This window comes from Anser cygnoides, chromosome 19, assembly GCF_040182565.1.
Source record: "Anser cygnoides isolate HZ-2024a breed goose chromosome 19, Taihu_goose_T2T_genome, whole genome shotgun sequence".
NCBI classification, from domain to species: Eukaryota; Metazoa; Chordata; class Aves; order Anseriformes; family Anatidae; genus Anser; species Anser cygnoides.
In genome coordinates, this window is record NC_089891.1 from 1,206,901 (window position 1) to 1,227,617 (window position 20,717).

Below are 20,717 nucleotides of genomic sequence, written 5' to 3' on the forward strand. Positions count from 1 at the left end.
ATTTGTTCAGGCTTTGGCCTGCAAGTAGTCCCAAGGAAAACTAATATGGTCTTAATACATTTAGGAAATGTATTAAGACTAGGCTTACTAGTCAAGTCTAGGGGGATACTAGGCAAGTCCAAGGGGATACCAGCACGCACTGAGATAGTGAAAGGCACTGGGGAAACCTCGTCTTTGTGAGCGGGGTGGTGATTCACGATGATGAAAGAAAGGGTAGAAGACTGCTTAGAAGGCAGTTTTCACTGGGTTCTCAGAGATGGATGGATTTGTCAAGGCAGGAAGGCCACCAGGGGCATTTTTGCAGGTTTCTGTTAGATCTTGTGGTTCATCAGATCATTTATGATTAAACAATCTGGAAGAGGTGGTGACTAAGCAGGTTGCACAGTTTCTCAATAATATGAATACAGTAGAGATGAAGACTATGAAGAATTGTAAAAATGATACCCATGATGGAGGTATGAAATGCAGAGTACGCAAATGTAAAGTAATGCATGTTGGAAAAATTAGTTTTTACTTTGCATGCCCTGTAAGTGATGCTGAGCTAGTTATTATCATTCAGGAATGTGAGTTCTGTGAGAATTCAGTTCTGTGAGTGTGTGAGCTCTGTGCTCCCAGAGGAAGAAGAAATTAACAAACCCCAAACCAAAGCTGAAATTGAAAGTTAGCATTTATTAGGAAAAGAAGAGAACAAAACCGGAACAAAAAAGTCCCAATCTTGCTATATAAACCCATTCCAAATAAATCTTGAACATGCAGCTGTACCTCCACCCCCTCTGCCATACCTCAAAGGATGTAGTAGAATTGAAAATGGTGTGGAGAAGGTAACGATAAAAAGAAACTGGAGGATAAAGATTACATCATTCAGTAAAGATAAAGATTGCAAGGACAATCAAAAGGCTTCTGTACGAGGAATTATTGAATAGACTTAAAGCTCTTCAACCTCAAAAGGAGACAGCAGAGGGGATATCAAGGTCTTGAAATCATGAGTGGTACGGAGAAGGTGAAGCAGGCTTGATTGTTCAGTGTTTTTCCACTGTGAGAACAGATTTTAGCAATTGAAAAGGTCAGACAGCACATAAAAGGATGCACTTTTTTACAGAAAGCATGGCTAAACTGTGGTTCTCCTGGCTGCAAGATGCTGAAGGTACCTGAAGGTTGGTTGGCATCCATGGCACCTTAGACTAGGTCATGAAGAAATAACTCATCAGTGGCTATTAAAGCAAAGATGGTGGCGGTGTCAGCCCTCCTGGGGACTTGTGTTCTGCAGATCAGAAACAATCCGGTTTAGGGGAATAGGTTATTCAAAGTGATAACACACATCATAGGGATTTGTGTTAGAGCTGGCCCTATTTAACGTCTTATTAATGAGCTAGGAGGAGAGAACCACCCCTTTACATGGGGTGGTTTGCAAAGACAAAGATCTAGAGGAGTTTTTAAGAAAAACAAGAAATAAAAAGAATCCTAAGCTTGTGTGGACTACAGACCAAAGAAGAAAAATAGAAAATGCTGGCTGGCCCTGGCTGGTGGCAGAGACATGTGATTAGGGTGGAATATTTAAATTAGATGGGTATTTCCAGATCATCCTGACATCAAGAGGGTGATTGTGAATTTGACCATAAGCTTCAGCATTCTTGATCTCAAAATCCATAATGCCAGCTTAAAACTCTGTTGGGTTCTTATGGCTTGCGAACCTGAAGGATGCATTACGTTCATTTTTTCAGGCTGGGTTTCTTAATTGCTAGAGCTGAAGTCTTCTTTAAAAAAATAAATATAAAATAGGGTCAGGATCTCTTCTAATCACTTGATTTGATGAACAAGGGACCCAAAAAGTACCAGTGGTCAAAGAAATTGGATGTGCATGTAGAGATGCCTCATTTTGCAGGGAGATACCATAACTTCCTCAATACTGGTAAGCCCCCAGTTGGATGGCTTGTCCATTGGACGCTCATGAAAAGTGTCCATGAGCAAGTGTTTTCTGTATGGGGCCTTAACGGAAAAGAAAATGCAGACCTAAGGGGTTTGTGACTGTAAAGGCAAAATGTCACCTAGCAGGGGTCATAATAAACAGTATGAAATAGCTGAAGTTTGTGGCTGTTGGAGGGGAGCCTCTGAGTGAGAGAGGGTGTAATGCTGAGGCAATTAACAGTTGATGGGCTCCCACAAAAATTGTATTAATTCCTTCTGAGGAAGTAATGGATCTTCCCTCGATGACTTTAGAGCAGGTCTGGAGCAGGCAGCTGAGACTCACCAGCAGGACCAGCCTTTCACAGAACAGGAGGGTTTTAGCAAAATAATTGTTGGGTGTTTCCCATCCAGGTTTTAAACTTTAGGAAATGATGTTTGAAGTCAGCGACAAGGTATGGATGTGGCCAGATCCTTAGGTATTGCTTACAGAACAACTGTAATGATCAATTTGACCTGGCAAATTGTAGGTTGGAGGCCTTGCCTCTGAGAACGTGAGATGGGCTGAAGTTGTGAAGGACTTCAAACAGCAACAGAGCACCTTGTGTGGAGATGTCTTACTGATTACGGCCTTTGTCTCCTACCTGGGATACTTCACCAAGAAATACCGGCAAGACCTCCTGGATGGAATCTGGAAGCCATATTTGCACCAGTTGAAAGTAAGCCCTGCTTTCTTTGAAAAGCAGTTGTTACTGTGCATAACATGGCCATAAGGGGAGTCTGTTGTCCATAGGGAGTCTCCTAAGTGAGGTCCCACCAAGCTGCACTGAGGAGCAAGTCATAGCCATGCTTGATTCACTGCTCTCTGGGAAAGACATTGTGGTCTCCTTGATCCATGCAAGTGACCCCATTCTCCCATGGACAGAGGAGAAGTCCCAGTGCAGCATCTCAAACATGGAGCCCAGTTGCCAATTTGTGCAGGAGTCAGGGATAGCCCAGAAAGAGAGATACGGTATGGAAAAGGGACTGCTTGGAGCAGGCAGAGCTCACTGCCAGCTCTTTGGTAGGCTTGGAAAGACTCCAGATGGTACTTCGTGTAGGACATGAGCTCTGTTCATGCTGGTCATGCCTCTCAGCTGGTTTCAAACATGTCTTGCTGTTTTGACCAGATGGAAACCATCATGCTTCAGGTTTGCTTAATATTTCACTAATTTCTACCAGGTACTTCATACATAAGTAAATGCAAGTGCTCTGTCTCCTGCAGGATTGAGCTTTTGCACATCATTACCTAACTGGATGTTATAAATCCTGGTGAAATGCCAACAGGCTTTTAAATAAGGTCACAACTGGCAGTGATGCCCAAATAAAAAAGCCAAGAAAATCAACAAGTTAGGATGTGAGAGAAAAAAAAAAATCATCCTGCTTTCTTAATACAAAAAAAAAAACCAAAACCTTGGTTACAAAAGGAAGTGTTGTTCCAAAAATGGCCTCTCTTGGTGCTTAGAAATTTCACAGAAGTTGCCTGTATTTCCATGTGAAAATTAAAGACCCTTTCTGTTCAGATGACTGGCACAGATAACTTTCTGGTTGTCACACCCAGAAGTGGCCTCCCATGTCAGAGAAGTGTTTCTGGAACTGCTGATGCCATTTTGCAACACAACAGCAGGCTGATGAGGGTGTTAATTATATTCTTCCAAGCTGTCATCTCAGAGAGCTTATACATAGCAGAGTGTGGTCTGATCTTGCTCAGTGCGGCTGCAGCCGTTTGGGGCTCTCAGTACTCCGCAGGCAAAATCTTTGGGATCCATGCATAATTTATGTTCATTCACAACAGGAGTGGGAAACACTTAATACTAGATCAAAACTACCCTGTAGAATGGCAAGCCACTGATAAATAAGACTTCTCAGTTCTTAATTAGGCTAACTTTGCTTGAATTGTTTTGCTTGCTCATCTCTGGAGTATGTTGCAAGCTGTACTCACCACCTTGTACTGACACGTTTCTCCTTTCCTGCCAGGTGCCCATCCCTGTAACTCCATCCCTAGATCCTCTGACCATGTTGACAGATGATGCTGACATAGCGGCTTGGCAGAACGAGGGGCTGCCGGCTGACCGCATGTCCACTGAAAATGCCACCATCCTCACCAACTGCGAACGCTGGCCCCTCATGGTGGATCCCCAGTTACAGGGTATCAAATGGATCAAAAACAAGTATGGTGAAGACCTCCGAGTGATCCGAATTGGGCAGAAGGGGTAAACATCATTTTTATCTCATCACAGTATCTTTTAATGGCTATCTGCCTGTCGTATTTGATGAAGAGCGTATGTTTAACTGCAGCCATCAGAGCCAATTACATTGAGGAAAACCCTCAAATGTATTTGTGCATGAGCTGCTTATTCATTACCAAAATGATAGAGATTCCTCATTAAATAGAGGGGCTGTTTAGTTCTCGGCCAAGTTACCATAGAAACTCCTCTGAAACGGAGAATGAAAAGAGCGACGTGCTGGAGGCTGAGCTCCACGTAAGACTATGTCGTCCTCCCGCAGCTTCGTGCTGCGTTGTGTCCTGACTCTTTTACCCAGGCAGATGAGTGGAGCTTCCTACAGGTTGGACGAAGGGAGAGGGTGAAACTGGCTTGAGGCTTTCTGTTCCCTGAGACCCAGATGGGCTAACTCTGCTCCCACGTTGGCAGCAGCTAGGAGGTTTTCTTCATGGCACCTCTGCCTTGTTCCAGCCAAATCTTTTGTGGGAAGGCTTTTCCACTCCTGGCTCTTATCTCTCGTCAGAGCACTGTTTTCTGCTGTATCAAGTCACACTGATTTCTACCCACTAGTAAGGACTCCCATCTGGAAGGAGCAGACCCACAGTTAGATTCCTGCCTGGACATGAGCCCTGAGACTTTATATATATATATATTTATATACAGAACAAAGCATTGGCAATAGGTGAGAGTGGCTTGAGAGCTCAGTGCATGGGTCTGATCTGTTGTCTCACCATGTCTTGGGGTTGCCCAGGTTGTTCCACTGGTGCCTACTCTGCTTTCCTCATAGAAAATAACAAGAAGTTATTAGCTTTGCTCTCATGTGGGCTGACAATACATTTGGAAACTTCTATATTTTTTCATAGAAGCAAATTTCTGTTTCCTGGCCAACCAGGTCACCATGCCTTGCAGTTATTCAGGAGCTTGGGGAAAAGTAAGGATGCCAGAGGAGACACCTAGCTACAAACCTCCAGGTTGGAACAGGAGAAATAGACCCCGTAACATTCATATGCTGCCATTACAGGCATCAGTACAACCATAGAACATCTTTTTCCCCTCCTGGCCACATACCAGCTAGAGAGTACTCTGAGAGGGGAGTTTTGTGTGAGGTTCCGATGTTTTAGCCAGTGGAATTAGCTGAGTGGTTCCTCTGATGGGGTAGCAGCAGTCGGTGAGCACCCTCCCCGCCTGCCCAGGGTCCTGCTCTCCTCTTTGCAGAGAAGTAAGTTGCGTTAAATGCAGAGCAGCCCCAAAGGAGCGAGCACAAGTGTGTGACCCAGTGCAGAGCATCCCTGACCAGCAGTTAGGCACTGTGCAGAGGAGTCCAATTTCCTTGTGAGGAAGGAAGAATTAAATGATAGTCACACTGTCCTAAACATGTCCTTAAACCCTGTGCACAACGGAGCTGCAACCTGCTCTTCTTCCTAGCTGTTACGCAAGGTTAACTGCACCAGTGGATTCTGGGGGAAAACAAAGTGTTTGATAAAAACAAAGCAAACAGTCTGAGCCTTTTCTGTTCTCTGCTGCCCATGCTCTTTCCTTGAGAAAGAAGATGCAGTTGTTACTGCTTGTCCCTGGGAGACCTGAGATCCCATTCTCTCTGTTGGACAGCCAAGACTTTGCCCCTTTCCACACTGCATGTCGACACCATCGACACCAACTCTTCCTCTCTAGCAAGTTCTGGTACGTGCACATAGCTGCCTTCACAGTGCAGAGCCCCCATCTGTCCCCTTCATGGCCCCCTTGTTGCGAAGCATCGCATCCAGCCTCGCCATGATGGGTGCCACCACTGTCTCCCACAGGTATCTGGACACGATGGAACGAGCCCTGGCTGCGGGTGAACTGGTTTTGATTGAAAACCTGGAGGAATCTGTGGATCCGGTTCTGGGGCCATTACTGGGGAGAGAAACGATCAAGAAAGGAAGGTGAGCTTCTGGAAGGTTTAATGGCATGTGTGCTTCCATCGTGGTGTTTGGGATCTTTGTGCTGTTGTGCTCTCCTTTTCTGACCTCAAATTGTGTGCTCGTCTATGGCAGCACTAACATCCTCCCTTCAGAAGTGAGAGCATTTTAAATCAGGCAGTCACAGGCAATTCAGTCAAAGGATGGCTTTGAAATAAACCTGGCTTTTTCATTTAGCTGGACAGTGCCATTCAAACCTCATGTAAAAGTGAGACCTTTTGTATAACGACCTTGGTGTCTGTAATTGGCAATCTTGGTGCTGAACTATTACCAAAATAGCTATTGCTGTTGTGAAGAAAAAGTAACCTTGGATTTTAGCAAACACTAAATCATTTAGGATTACAGCTACAGATGTAAGCATTAGGAATATATAAGTGTTTCTTAATGAGGGCAAGTTCTTCATGGCAGCCACTGGTCATCCTCCAGCCTGGAGGAGTTCAGAGAGAGGGGCAGCAAGGGATTGACATTTTTGTGCAAAATGAGCACATTTTTAGAATGTGCTCAAAGGCAACCAATAAAACCTTGTGCTCAGCACTAAAGTTGGATCAGGGACTCTTTTGATGCTGTTTCTCCAGTTTTTGCAGAGCAGAGTCGCCTGCCTTTAGAAGGATGCACATTGCTTGGGCTTCTCCAAGTCTGTGCCTCCTGCAGCACCCCAACTGCAGCCCTGCTTCTGGCTTTCAGAAGTAAAGAACAAAATCCTGGCTAAGTGCTGGATCTCCCATTCCTTAAGTTCCTTAAGGATCGTTTCCTTACTTAACTGTGGGTTTAAAGTTTTCCAGGACCAGTTCAACTCCCAGTAGTTTGCTGTAGAACTCACAGATGGCCTCTGGTAGTCCTGGCACAGGAAGGCTTCTTAGAATCAGGGCACTCCCGGACACTGCCATGAACTGCTTGTGCTGTGTGATCTCTCTCTGCCTCATTTTCCCAGCTGTAAAAGCAATAGAGGTGGTCAAGAAGAGACTTCGTCAGCTGATGTTTGACAGGAAAGTGTATTCAAATTCCTGTGGTGACACCACTGTTTCCATTACAGCCCAGCTGCATCTATGAAAGCATCACTATTGTCCTCATACATGTCCAGTTTCCCTTTTCCTCGGTTTCCCATGTGTGTTGCCAAACCTGGGTTCAGAACACCTCAGTTCCTGGGTCCCAAGTGATGTTACCTCCCAGGAATGGCACCAAGCTGCTCTCTGAACCCAGCTTCGTTGCTCAAGCTCAGTGCAATCAACCAGCCTGGCTCAAGCCCACAGACCAGACAATTTTAGCTGTAGCCAGTTAGAATTTCAATGCTGGGAGGCTTTTCTTCCGTGTAACACCAGCCTTAGGCAGAATATGGTCTCCATATAAAGCAAGGAAGGTTCCTGGCTCATACTGACCACCCCAGTGCTGGAAACTGAGTCTTCTCAAAGAGAGTCCGAAATTCAGGGGCAGGACTCTGGGGTTTTTATCCTAAATCAGGAGTGTTTCAAGTGTGTCCAATTTCAAATACTTTCTGCTTTAAAAGTGATTGCTGTGTGCAAAGTCCCATTGCTGGTAGATTCCATTGGCTGATACCACCATTTGTGTTTGGGTGAAACATCCTGGAAGAGATGTGCGCTCATTCTGCTGCTGTAATTTCAGGTACATTAAGATCGGGGACAAAGAATGTGAATACAACCCTGCTTTCCGTCTCATCCTCCACACAAAGCTGGCAAACCCACATTTCCAACCCGAGCTGCAGGCACAGTGCACCCTCATCAACTTCACCGTCACACAGGATGGCTTGGAGGACCAGCTGCTTGCAGCAGTGGTCAGCATGGAGAGGCCAGACTTGGAGGAGCTCAAGGTCAGTAGCTGGGAGTTTGCACTAGGAGGCAGTAAAATATTTTTTTTTAAAAGTAACACAGCTATTTTAAAACAGATAGCATTTCATGTGCAAAGGTATAGAGATCACAGAGCTCTCCGTAAAATCAGGAGATTTCCCTCAGATGAGGATTTTTTTCTTCAACTTTTTGTTTTCTTGGCATTTTGGGAACACTTAAACTGGAATTTCAAGTCTTTTTTTTTCCTCCAAAAATTTGGGTAAAAATTTCTCGTCCTATTCCTCTTGTAAGTGGAAACTGAGATTCTCATTATGTCATTTTTCTCTAGACTTTACTTCCAAAATAATATCTGTGGAATTAATCTCACTTAATTTTATGCTTTTATGGTATCAGATTCCCACTGTAAATATTGTGAGGCTGGTAACTATTTTTTTCTGTTCTGGTTCTTCTTCCAACTGTCTTGTAATTGGCCAAAATATTCTCTATCTTTCTCTTTCCTTTCCTTTCCTTTTTTTTTTTTTTAATAAGTATGGCTTCAGTTTCAATATAATTTTTTGAAGAAAAGCTTTTTTGCTAACAGCACATTTAGCAATGTAATGGATATGTATAATACTAAATATTTACTGAGAGTGGGAATAAATTTACTGCACACATTCAGCCAGGCCAGGCCAGTTTTGTAATAATCTTTTCATTTAATGAGATTCTAAAACACGTTAGCTGTGCAGTCTTAATGATGCATTTCGTTTTAAACAGGCTCATGTGCTAACGAGCCAAAAGATGGCATAAAAAGTACGTAATGAACTGATTTAATGTGTAATCCGTGGTTATCTTGCTGGGACCATGAGGGACCCCGAGCATCTCCATCAGGCACCCCGGCACTCGCTCATCGCTGGCATGCACAGGCTGCGTGCAGGCACTTGCTTTTGCTGATTTGCACAGAAGGGGGTTGTGTGGGCTGACCACGGGGATCACAGTGGTGTCATTAACTGCTGGTGCGTTTAGGACCATTCCTCTTAGCCTCAGCAGCACTGCTGTTAATGGCTGTTGTCACAATAAGAAAGACAAATTCAATATCGTGTGCAGTCATCAAATCCACTATTAGGCTCTGAAAATTTGTAATCTGCAGCACTTCCTCCCATGTTATAAAAGAACTGTGTGTTAGGGAGCAGTGAAAATGACGTGAAATAGGGATCATATCTTTTGGAGTCCTTGCTTCTTCAGGATGTGTGTGCTGTGGAAGAGGAAGGTTGGACACAAGACCATGGAAACCTATCCCTGGGTGTCAGCTATGCCTCCAGCTCCAGGGGATTTGGGGCTTCATGAACACTAAGTAGATATAGATTAGTGTGGGATGCAATTTTCTTTTTCTGTAGGAATATTTAAGACTTTTTTTTTTACCCACTCTGATTCTCTTCTTCTGCCTCTATTTCATTTGCTAACATGGACAAAACCACTGGGGCTGTTGTCTGATAGCTGTGGGGAGCTCCTTGAAAATATGTGTTTGTATTGCTGGATTCCCCAAAGTAGAGGCCACTTCTCAAGGTGTGCTCTGAGCAGTTCCTTATTCCCTGGGACAACAAGGATGGATTTGGCAGCTGGGGAAGGTTGAAGGCTCTGGCGCATGGGCAGATGGAGGTGGCTCTTACAGACCTGTGCAGTAGGTGCTGTTCTCAAAATCTCCTTATGGAGCAACCTTACACATGGAGCCGAGAATTTATTGTTAATAAAATGAACAACTTAATAGAATCATCATAGAATCATAGAATGGCTTGGGTTGGAAAGGGCATTAAAGATCACCTAGTTCCAAAGAGTTTCCTCTAACCTCTATTCTAAATCTCCCTTCTTTTAGTTTAAAACCATCCCCCCTTGTCCTGTCACTGTCTGCTCAAGCAAAGAGTCACTCTCCATCTTTTTTATAAGCCCCCTCTAAGTATTGAAAAGCTGCAATAAGGTCTCCCTGGAGCCTTCTCTTCTCCAGGCTGAACAGCCCCAGCTCTCTCAGCCTTTCCTCACAGAGAGGTACTCCAGACCTCTTGTCATCCTCATGGCCTACTCTGGACCAGCTCTAACAGCCCCACATCCTTCTTGTGCTGGAGGCCCCAGACCTGGACGCAGGACTCCAGGTGGGGCCTCACCAGGGCAGAGCAGAGGGGGACAATTCCCTCCCCTGCTGCCCACCCCTCTGTTGATGCAGCCCGGGATGCAGTTGGCCTTCTGGGCTGCAAGCGTGCACTGCCAGCTCGTGTCAAGCCTTTCATCCACCAGAACCCCCAAGTCCTTCTCTGCAGGGCCACTCAGTGAGTTCTTCTCCCAGTCTGTGCTAATGCCTGGGATTGCCCCAACCCAGGTGCAGTACCCTGCACTTGGACTTGCTGAACCTCATTAGTTTCATGTGGGCCCACTTCTCAAGCTTGTCCATGTCCCTTTGGATGGCATTCCTTCCTTCCGTTGTATCGACTGCACCACTCAGCTTGGTGTCATCTGCAAACTTGCTGAGGGTGCACTCGATCCCACTGTCTATGTCATTGATGAAGATATTAAACAGTACCGGTCCCAGGACAGGCCCCTGAGGGACACCACTCGTCACTGGCCTCCACCTGGGCATAGAGCCATTGACCACCATTCTCTGGGTGCGACCTTCAAGCCAACTCCTTATCCACTGAATTGCCCACCTTTCAAATCCATCTCTCTGCAATTTGGAGACCAGGATGTCATGAGGGACCGTGTGAGAGGCCTTGCAGAAGTCCAGGTAGATCACATTGATTGGTCTTCCTTTGTCAACTGATGCAGTCACTCCATCGTAGAAACCCACCAGATTGGTCAGGCACATTTACCCTTGGTGAAGCCATGCTGGCTGTCTCAGACCACCTCTTTGTCTTACATATGCCTCAACACCGCTTCCAGGAGAATTTTTTCCATGATCTTGCCAGGCAGAGGTGAGCCTCACCGGTCTGTAGTTCCTCAGGTCCTCCTTTCTGCCCTTATTAAAAAAAGAGAGTGATGTTTCTCTTTTTCCAGTCACCAGGGACTTCATCTGACTGCCAGGACTTTTCAAATAGGTTGGAGAGAGGCTTGGCAACTACATAAGCCAATTCCTTCAGGACCCTGGAATGCATGTCATCGGGCCCCATAGACTTGCACGTGTTAATTTTCATCAGGTGGTCTCCAACCTGCTCTTCACTTACAGTGGGTGGGACTTTGCTCCCCCAGCCTCCATCTATGGGTTCAGGAAGATGAACGACATGGGAAGCCTGACTGACAGTGAAGACTGAGGCAAAGAAGTTGTTGAGTACCTCAGCCTTCTCCATGTCTGTCATTGCCAGTTCACCCTTCTCATCCATCAGAGGGGGTACACTCTCCTTGGCCTTTCTTTTCTGAGCAATGTACCTAGAATCCCTTCCTGTTATTCTCTGCATCCCTTGCCAAGCTCTGTTCCATCTGTGCCTTGGCTTTCCTGATCCCATCCCTACACATCCGGACTGCATCCCTGTACTGTTCCCAGGCCACATGTCCCTGCTTCCACTGCCTGTGCATTTCCTTCTTGCACCTCAGTTTGACCAGCAGGTCCTTGCTCAATCATCCTGGTTGTCTGCCCTCCCTGCCTGCTTTTTTATGCAGGGGGATGGAGAATTCTTGCACTCTAAGGAAAACATCCTTAAAGAGTCTCCAGCTCTGCTCAGCTCCTTTATCCCTAAGGACAGTGTTCCAGGGGATCTCAGCTACTAGGTCTTTAAATGGCTTGAAGTTTGCTCTTTGGAAGTTCAGGGCCCTGACTTTGCTCTTTGCCAGGCCTGTATTCCTCGAGATCGCAAACTCAACCAGGGTGTGGTCACTGTGGCCCAGACTGCCTCCAGTCTTGACCTCTTTATTGAACTCTTCTGCATTGGTGAGCACCAGGTAAAGTAACGCTTCTCCTCTGGTTGGTTTGTCTAGTACCTGGACCTGGAAGTTATCCTCAGTGTACTCTAGGAATCTTCTGGATTGCTCACAGCCTGCTGTGTAGTTTTCCCAGCAGACATCCAGGTGGTTGAAGTCCCCCATCAGGATGAGAGCATGCGAGTGCGATGCTTCTTGTAGTTGAAGCAAGAATGCCTTGTCCACAGGCTCCCGTTGATCAGGCGGCCTGTGGTAGACCCCAGCCACAAGCTGTCCTTTATTGGTGTGGTCCTTAACTCTCACCCATAAGCTCTCAACCTGTCCGTGGCTGTTTCTCAAAGGCAACTCTTCCCAATCAATTCCTTCCCTAGTGTAGAGGGCAACACCCCCTCCCTTCCTTCTCTGTCTATCCCTTCTGAAGAGTTTGTAGCCCTGTGTTCAAATGTTCCAATGATGTGATCCATCCCACCATGTTTTGGTGATAGCAATCAGGTCATATTTGTCTAATTGCACCATGGTTTCCAATCCCTCTCGCTTGTTTCCCATGCCGCGTACGTTGGTGTAGAGGCATTTCAGCTGGGCAATCAGTCGTATTGCGTTTCTAGAGCCCTCCCTGATTGCATTGGGACAGTTCACAAGTATTTCCCTGCCGTTACTTAGAGTGATGGTGTTCTCACATATGCTTTCTTCGCTCAGAGCTGCATCCCCTTCCCCCACCACATCTAGTTTAAAGCCCTCCTGATATGCCCAGCCAGCTTACTGCCCAGAACTCTCTTGCCCCTTCTGGACAGCTGTGCCCCATCCGGTGTCAGCATGCCCGATCCCTCAAAAGCGCGTCCAGGGTTATTATTTGTCCAATTACAGTAACACCAACACTTTATACATGTTTTCTCAACAGTCTGCATATGAAATCTCTTTCTTCATTATTGAGTCTTTTTGTTCCTTCTTACCTTTGAACTGGCTTTATCTCATCCACAGCATTGCACGCCTGCTACGATGGGTGTGCAGAGTCTGAAGCCTCAGATACCGTGCCACATTTGTACTCTGCCATGTTTTTGTTCTAGAGGCGGTTCAGGCTGTGCAGAATAACTGCATGCTGTGACTCTGAATTAAAGCCAGGCTAAAACAGGTTACACCACTAGGGAGCTGGCTTTGAGACAACCACAGCTCAAAGGAACTGAAACCAGTTCAGGCCAAGGCAAGCAATGCCACGTCCTGAGACCTTCCCTGTCAGGTCTGCAGGTGGACTGCAGCAGTCCACCATCCTGGTCACATGGCTTGCTGGGAAATTCAGGAAGAAAAAGAGCTCTTTAGAAGTGGATTGAAAATACAGGGGTTTTGTTTGCTTGGTTTTGGTTGAATGGTTTGGTTTTTATCTGGTTTGTGATGTTAAGATAGTAGAGTAAACCCAGCAGATAGGACAGGTGGCTGCTGTGGCTCACTGCAGTCTGGTATCTGACCTGGGATGGTGCTGGTAATGAGTCCTGCCAAACTGCCCAGTAGCTCCGGGGGCCTTTTTTTTTTTTTTTTTTGTTTTTCATGAAGCAAGATTTTAAAGGGTTTTAGAATAACCTGTTTCCCTGAACTAGCACTGTTATGTATCAACTGTGAAATAACAGATAATGAGCTCCACTGCAGAAATAAGAAATGATGACCTTGCTACTGCTGAAAACAATAGCAGGATAAAGCTGCAACAGATGCAGGCTGTTGTGGGAAATACAGCATTGTGCGCCCTTCTAAGGGTGCTTTTCAGAAATTGCATGGTGATTACAAGCTATTGGAGCAAAAGTCACACACGTCCTCATTAAGAACTGCAGGGCTTACAGTCTGTGGTCTGGAATAATAGCTTGCAAAATGTCATTTTTCAAGGCATGCTATGCTTGAGTGACAGGAACTTACTAAATTAGCCATGTTAGTTTTCTGTTTCAAGACTTGTGAAATATTTACCACCATGTTCAAACTCCTGTGTGTAATGCCTACGGAACAGGCCTTTAAGAACAGCCATTTATAGCTGAAATACCAATAAACGGCATGCTTCAGTGCACAGTCTGCTGAATAGTTGACTTGACATTAACATAGAATGAGTGTGTGCAGCAAGTATATGAAATTTCAGCCCAAATATTGAAAGATTACTTATTAATGAAAGAGTTAATCTCTTTGAAAGCCTCTGACAACAGAGCAAATATTAGTGGCTCCCTTTTGTGGGATTGGAAGAGGCACGGGGATACACTTCCCATTTCTGGGGATCTTTCAGCCCCTGTGGGTGGTTGGAAGGTTGGGTAGGTTTTCCAGAAAGAGTCTTTGGAGGATTAAATCTGTTGGTTCATGCCACTGAATCTGCCATGGGACAGTTGGTGTGGCCCAGGACCCATTTCATATGCACTGCACGTGCACCATCCCTGCTACTTCATGGAGCTGGCTGATTTCTGAAGGCCTTTAAAACATTATTTTGCAAGTTGTTTGAATCGCTTGGTTGTGTCACTTAAATACAGTGTCTGTACTTAAAACACTACTCTTTGACAGAGTTTTACATAACAGCATGTTAGTGATTGACTTTATTTTTGTAGAGGACAGTCACCAGGCTTATAACTTAGCAGCATCCAAACCAGATGCATGGCTTTGCTATGAGATGTTTTCTGTCATGCCATTAAAAACAGACATTTGCAATAGGACCCCATAGTGAAATAATATAATGCACCTGAAGGTCAGGAAAGATGCTGTTTCCTTGAGCAAACATGTAGAATAGTGCAGTGACATTTCATAGAAGAGAATCTGTTCTGGAGGACCATTTCAAAAAGAAGCCAGCTGAGTTTTTATTTCCACCATGAACAGTGTTAATCGCTGGTGTTTCTGCAGAAGAGGGAAATGGAACAAGTGGCTGGGGAGAGCCAAGGGAGAATTATTTCACAGAAATAGGAGGAATTTTTGGTAGAATTCAAAAGATCTGCCCTTGAGGCAAGATGATCGCTGATTGTTTCTGCCTGGCTATCTTCGCATTAACTTTGCAAACCCGTTTTTGTGGGGCCTCCCCTGGCACGTACAGCTTCTCACACAGCTAGCTGATGGGCTGTGAGGTCTTGAGGCCAGGGTCCAACTGGGAGCAGCACTGAGCGAGACTGTGACTTTGCTCAGTTCTGAGCCTGAGATGAGTTGTGCTCATCTCTGCCCTAGTGAGCCTGCCCTTGTTTCACCATCTGCTTTCAGTCCCTCAGCTCTCATTGCCAGCGGGACTGGTGTTGACCTGAAGTGGGGTATGCAGAGCTTCACAGGGGGGTGAGTAGCAGCTGTGTTAGTATGTAGGCTTGCTCCATAGGGACTATCCAGGCTGAATTACGCCTAATAAATAGCTCCTTTTAAGAAAGAGATGCAGGATGTGTGTTTGAGATGGAGGCTGAATGTCTTTTCCTCTTGTTCCATTTCCAGCAGTTTAATACTTTTCTAGTGGAAGGGCTCAGTTCTCCTGATGCTTTCTGTGCTGCTCAGGATTTCTCTGAATCAATGATATGTTAGGTGTGGAGTGATCCTCAGAGCTCTGCCCATATCCAAGAATCATAGAGAGCAGGAATAATCAATATTGGACTGTGGCAATGGCTAGTTAGAAGCCCATCCCTATGTGAAGGTGGTTAATCCTTGCTTTACTGCATGTTTTGTGGCTAAAACTTTCTGCATTGGTTATTTGCAGTCAGATCTCACGAAGCAACAGAATGGATTCAAAATCACCTTGAAAACATTAGAGGACAACTTGCTCTCTCGACTGTCATCGGCATCTGGGAACTTCCTGGGAGACACAGCATTGGTGGAAAACTTGGAGATCACTAAACAGACAGCAGCAGAAATTGAAGAAAAGGTAAAAAGACAGTGATAGCCCAGAGAAAAATGTGTATGATGTTATCCTTAAGGGTTTGTGGGTGAAACATAGCTTTTTTGCTATGCTGGTCTCTATGACTTTTGCTGAGTAGCAAATAGAAAGTGGTATAAATTGAAGTGCTCTCCATTCTGGCCAGCTTCAAGCTATTTAATTCGTTGGAGCTTTTGTATGTTAAATGGCCTATTTAAGACCAAGAGAAAATGGCAGTGCCTGATGTAAAGATGATAAAATTTACACACTGTAGCAAGGCAGCTTTAAACTGCTCCAGCATAATTCTGAGTACATCACACTTCTTCAATTAGGTTGCGTTTTAGTACTGACAGGGGACTGTAGAGTTTGTGATCTCAAGTAAATCTGCAAGAACTTGGGTATTTCATACCCATCCGTTCCTTAAGGTGTAAATCAGCTGTTGCAATGGCTGTGCACTGTCAGTATTGTCACTTACCTGGGTCACCTAGCTGGCCACATGGGGATAGTTAAATGCATGGTGGTTTTGCCCTGATGCTGAGGGAACTTGAGAAATGTTGTCATGACAGGATTGCAATAGGACCTCTGTCAGACCATCCTCAGCTGCTGCCCTCCCCAGTCCTTTCATCTTCACAGCCTGCACTTGTCCTCCAGCCCGTGGGTCCATGCTGCCTGGGTAGGTTACCCATGTGCTCAGGTCAGGCTGGAACTGCCTCCACATGAAAAAATTGAATGATTTCTGCTAGCTCTTTATGGGACATCATATGCATCCAGCTTCCTAAGGACAGTATGCTCAAAGGGCATGTTGAAGGGATGTTTTGACATGGCAAGGTTGGCATCTCCCTATTGAAGTAAATGTTCTTGATATGCTTCAGCTTCTGAACAAGATGAGGCTGGAATGCTGGTCACTGCCAACTCTGTGGCAATGGGGATGAATGTTGGACTTTGGATTTGTTTTTTTATGATTTTGGTACCCACATGGAAAGCAATCTCAGGACAATGTTAGAACTCTGCTTCTCAAGTCAACCCCTCCTCTGTTCCTGGTTTGTCTACACAAAATAGTGTTCAGCCAGTATTTTCTTTCCTATACCAATTCTCCCCACTATGTTTAAGAAGAGCAACTGTCTTCCCCACCTCTGGCTTTTATGCTATTAGATTTAGTAAGTATTTTGTGGGTAGCACAACTGAAAGTAGTCTAAGTCTAGGCTAGACCCTGACATCCCTGTGTAGTCAGTGAAGAGATGTAGGTGCTACCAGAGAGGGCATGGGGATGAGGAAAACTCATCTGACATTCTGACATGGATGGGTGTGTTAAGTATGTTCATGGCCCATGCAGGTGTTTGTTTCTGCAAGAAACTTTGCAGATGCTTTTTTTTTTTTTTTTTTTTGAGATTCTACAGCCCATCATTGCTTTCAGGGTCGTGCAAACAGACTAATCCCATGGATCCCAACATGTGTTGGTTGCACACAACAGATTAAGGCTCAGTCGGAGCTTCATTGGGAAGGTTTGGTGTGCTCGTATCAGCTCAGGTCATGGCAGAGAGAGGCCCAGCAGTGTGCATTTTGCTGGGGGCTGTGTTGTGCTCTGCAGGTTTGTACCACACATGCTTGAGCCCCTTTCTGCCACGTCCCCACTGAATGGTTCGCTGAGCTAGTTGGATCAGCGCTGAAAGACACTTATGACTGTATGTAGTCTGAGCCTAAAATAATCCCCAAGAGAATCAAGGATGTCACTTTATGATGCTGAAGTGGAATTAAAGAATGAATAGGACTGAGAAGTTAGAGTGATATATCTGCCAAAAGGATTTTCACCATATCCATCACAGCAGCTGTGCTGACACCTGACCATCCAGGCAGGGGTGCATTAGATGCTGGAGAAGAAAGGCAGCAAATAGCCATTAAATAGTAGCAGTTCTCAGCCTTGGGGGAAGCTGTCTCAAAAGAAGCACTGTCTGTTCAACCCTGTGTTATTAATGATTTGCACAGGAGGGGGGCAATTAGCAGGAGAAGCTCACTGATGATGAAAATAATTCCAGTTAGTGAAGAGCAGGAACTGTAGTGAGAACTCAGGAGGGGGGGCTTGGGGAAGCAGTGGACTGGACAAAGTGAGGATAAATGCAGTTAAATGGAGAATATACCAGAGGAAGGTGGTTGCTAGGAGCAAATGGCTCAAGCCTGGTGCACCATGGTCTGGAGAGCAGAGACCACATGCCAGTTGCCCACTTCTTGACCTAGCATTTTTGTGGCAGATAACAACCTTTCCCTGAGCTGCAGATTCACTCAATTTGCAAGGATTTTTTCACCTTAGTTTTGCTCTGTGTTTTCCTTCCAGGTCCAGGAGTCAAAGGTGACTGAAGCCAAGATTAACGAGGCAAGGGAGCACTACAGGCCTGCAGCCACGCGGGCCTCTCTGTTGTACTTCACCATGAATGATCTCCATGCCATCCATCCCATGTACCAGTTTTCTCTGAAGGTACTGTCCCTGCTCCCATGGCAGCAGGAGGCAGCTGAGCTCCTTCCTTCTCTTACCAAGCATAAAAGTTTTCTCTAGAGGGTATTTGAGAGTATTTGAATAAGAAGGTGATCTAATCCAATTCCTTCTGCTGCTTTGATTTTATGAAAAAAACAATCTTTGTAAGTCTACCTATATTATTATTAGTACGAGTTGTGAGAGTGTTTAGTGATTACTGGGAAACATTTGTATGATACTTCTTGCAAATGATGAGCAGAGCGCGTTTATCTCTGCCCATGGTGGTAGGAATGGTGTTTTATCAGTGAGCCTGCAAGACCCAGTGATGAGCAGCATGAATGTTGAAGGAAAAGGTCCATCTGTGCTGCATATTGTGTGTGGGCTGGCATCTGTATTTGATTCTGCATTTGCTGGTCATCTCCACCTCAGGTGGTTAGAATGAGATCAGGTTAGATCAGCCTTAATTAGCTTTTCTTTCTTTTCCTTGGTTTCTTTCTAAGCAAGTGAACTGAAGTCACAGTCACAGTGAAAAGTCACTGTCTGACTTAGAGGTGCATTAACAGCCTTTAGTACTAAAAATTCAAGAAGTTTTTTGCAAAGCAGAACTCTACAAGCCATTTGTTATCTCCTCCATATGCACAGCCTTTTTGTCCTGGCAGATCAAGATGAGCAATGGATCTGAAACAGATCATCTTGGGAAAGAGCCAATAAAGTACTTTTTTCTGTGTATTTTATATATTTATGCACAGAGATTTTGCACAGCGTTTGGAGTCACTTTCTCCCTCAGTTAATCTTGCTTTATATTTGCATTTAATTCTGTATCTGTGATGTCATCAGGGTCATAATGTCTGTGCAGGTATTTCATAAGTTAATGAGAATTGCTGCAACCCTTAGCAATTATTCAAGATCTTGATCTTGAAACAGTCCTGACTTCCCAAATGACACAGTGTTAAAACATTAAATCGCTCTCTAAATACAGTCCTGTCCCGCTGCAACCACAACACCGGGGATTTATTGCCACCTTTTGTACAAAAGGCAAATCATGCCCACTTCCATTTGTCCGAGACAAGAACAGCTCAAACAGCTGGGGCTAAGGAGCCTAGATGCTTCCTACAGTACAGTTGCCAAAACCTTTAAGATAGTCAACAGCATGGTGTGACCCCAGACCTGGCATCTGCATATGGTTGGTATAGATATTATGTACGTGACCTGAATGCTCACCGCCTGTCAGTGTGAGCCCACACGCACGCTTAGCTACAGTTTGGGGGAGCCCTCACATGGGCTGTGTTCTTGCTCTTCTCACAATGTCATCCAGTCATCAGACAAAAGAGGGGGACTCCAACCTTTCCTACAAGGGTCTTAGACTAGAAATCCAGATGGGATTTGTGGGCATCTTACCAGCTGGCAGGCTCAACTGCAGGCATGCTCATGGTGGCAGTATGGACGCCCAATGGGGATGATGTTGGGAGAGAGCCCACTTCTTGCCCTGTGCTCCTAAAATAAATGCAGAACAGACATAGCCAGAGGGGCTGTGCTCCAAAGGCCTTGCTGTTTTTTTTTTTTTCTTGTCAACCTAGAATATCCTCTGCTCAGCAAAGTGTCACTCTGTAGTGTGTGGACACATTACGTACAGAGCTGGAAATGGTGTCCCTCCTTTGGAGAACATTCCAACCTGGAGCTGTTTCTACTAGAACACCTGGAGAACATTTCCAACATGACAAGTTGATGGCAATGTAATTATCACTGGTCCTAGTGAAGGGGCTGAACGTCCTACTTGCCACGTGGCAGCAGAGCCCAGCAGGAAGGCAGCAGCTTTTGTGGGAATGGTCGTGTTTCCAAGTTTCTTGGCTAGCTTTGAGATACTGGCTTTCCCCTTTTATGGCAAGTATGAGTGGGCTGAGACTCCACTTGCCGCAATGGAGGAGCAAAATCTTTAGAGTGAAATATATGCCCAGTGGTGAATTCATAGCTCCTGTCTTTGGTTCATGTTTGAGCTTCATGTGATCAGTTGTTTTCTGCTCCTTGGCTGCTGGGAAGGGGGGCTTCTCTCAAACCATCTCCTTTATCCTGGAAGCTCCTTAGGCAGAACCCCTCTTTCTGTGTCCTGTTTGTTCTGCCCAAGACAGTGGGGCTGTCTTGGCCCCTGCACAGCTTCTAAGGACCTGCTGCAGTAAAAATGGTTCTGGCCAGCAGAGCCTCTGGTTATTTATTGAAGAGTTCCATTTTTATGTTTTAATGGATGGAAAACACTTTTTGTTACAGGAGAAAGGTGTTTTGGGGAATGGAGGGTTAAATGAGATGGCATTGTAATCGAGTAGTTCTTCTAAATGGTTTCTTACATTGCCAAGTGACCTGGAAAAAGTAATTGAGAGGAGAATACAGTATTTTGAGTCACATCCACAAAGAAGCTTTTCTTTTCGTTATCTACGACTCATATGCTGAAATAATTTTACCAGGAAAATGTACAGATATCTTTCATGCAAGGGTGCCCTTTGAAAGATTAATTCCCTGTATATACATGGTAGATACAGGAATGTCTGAAGTTTCACCTTTAATCTACCTCATCTGTATTTTGTTTGTTTTATGTTTTCCAGTTAACATTAGTAATGT

At 45.1% G+C, this 20,717-nt stretch overlaps 1 protein-coding gene across 1 annotated transcript in view; it reads left to right on the plus strand.

Annotated features, from left to right (window-relative positions):
- The window catches only part of DNAH9 (dynein axonemal heavy chain 9), a 198,131-nt gene that overhangs the window by 108,842 nt on the left and 68,572 nt on the right, over positions 1-20,717 (plus strand). The window contains 6 exon segments of the mRNA XM_066980302.1: positions 2,433-2,621; positions 3,919-4,154; positions 5,966-6,088; positions 7,745-7,949; positions 15,485-15,649; positions 17,970-18,110. Coding sequence (XP_066836403.1) covers positions 2,433-2,621; positions 3,919-4,154; positions 5,966-6,088; positions 7,745-7,949; positions 15,485-15,649; positions 17,970-18,110 — 1,059 coding nt within the window.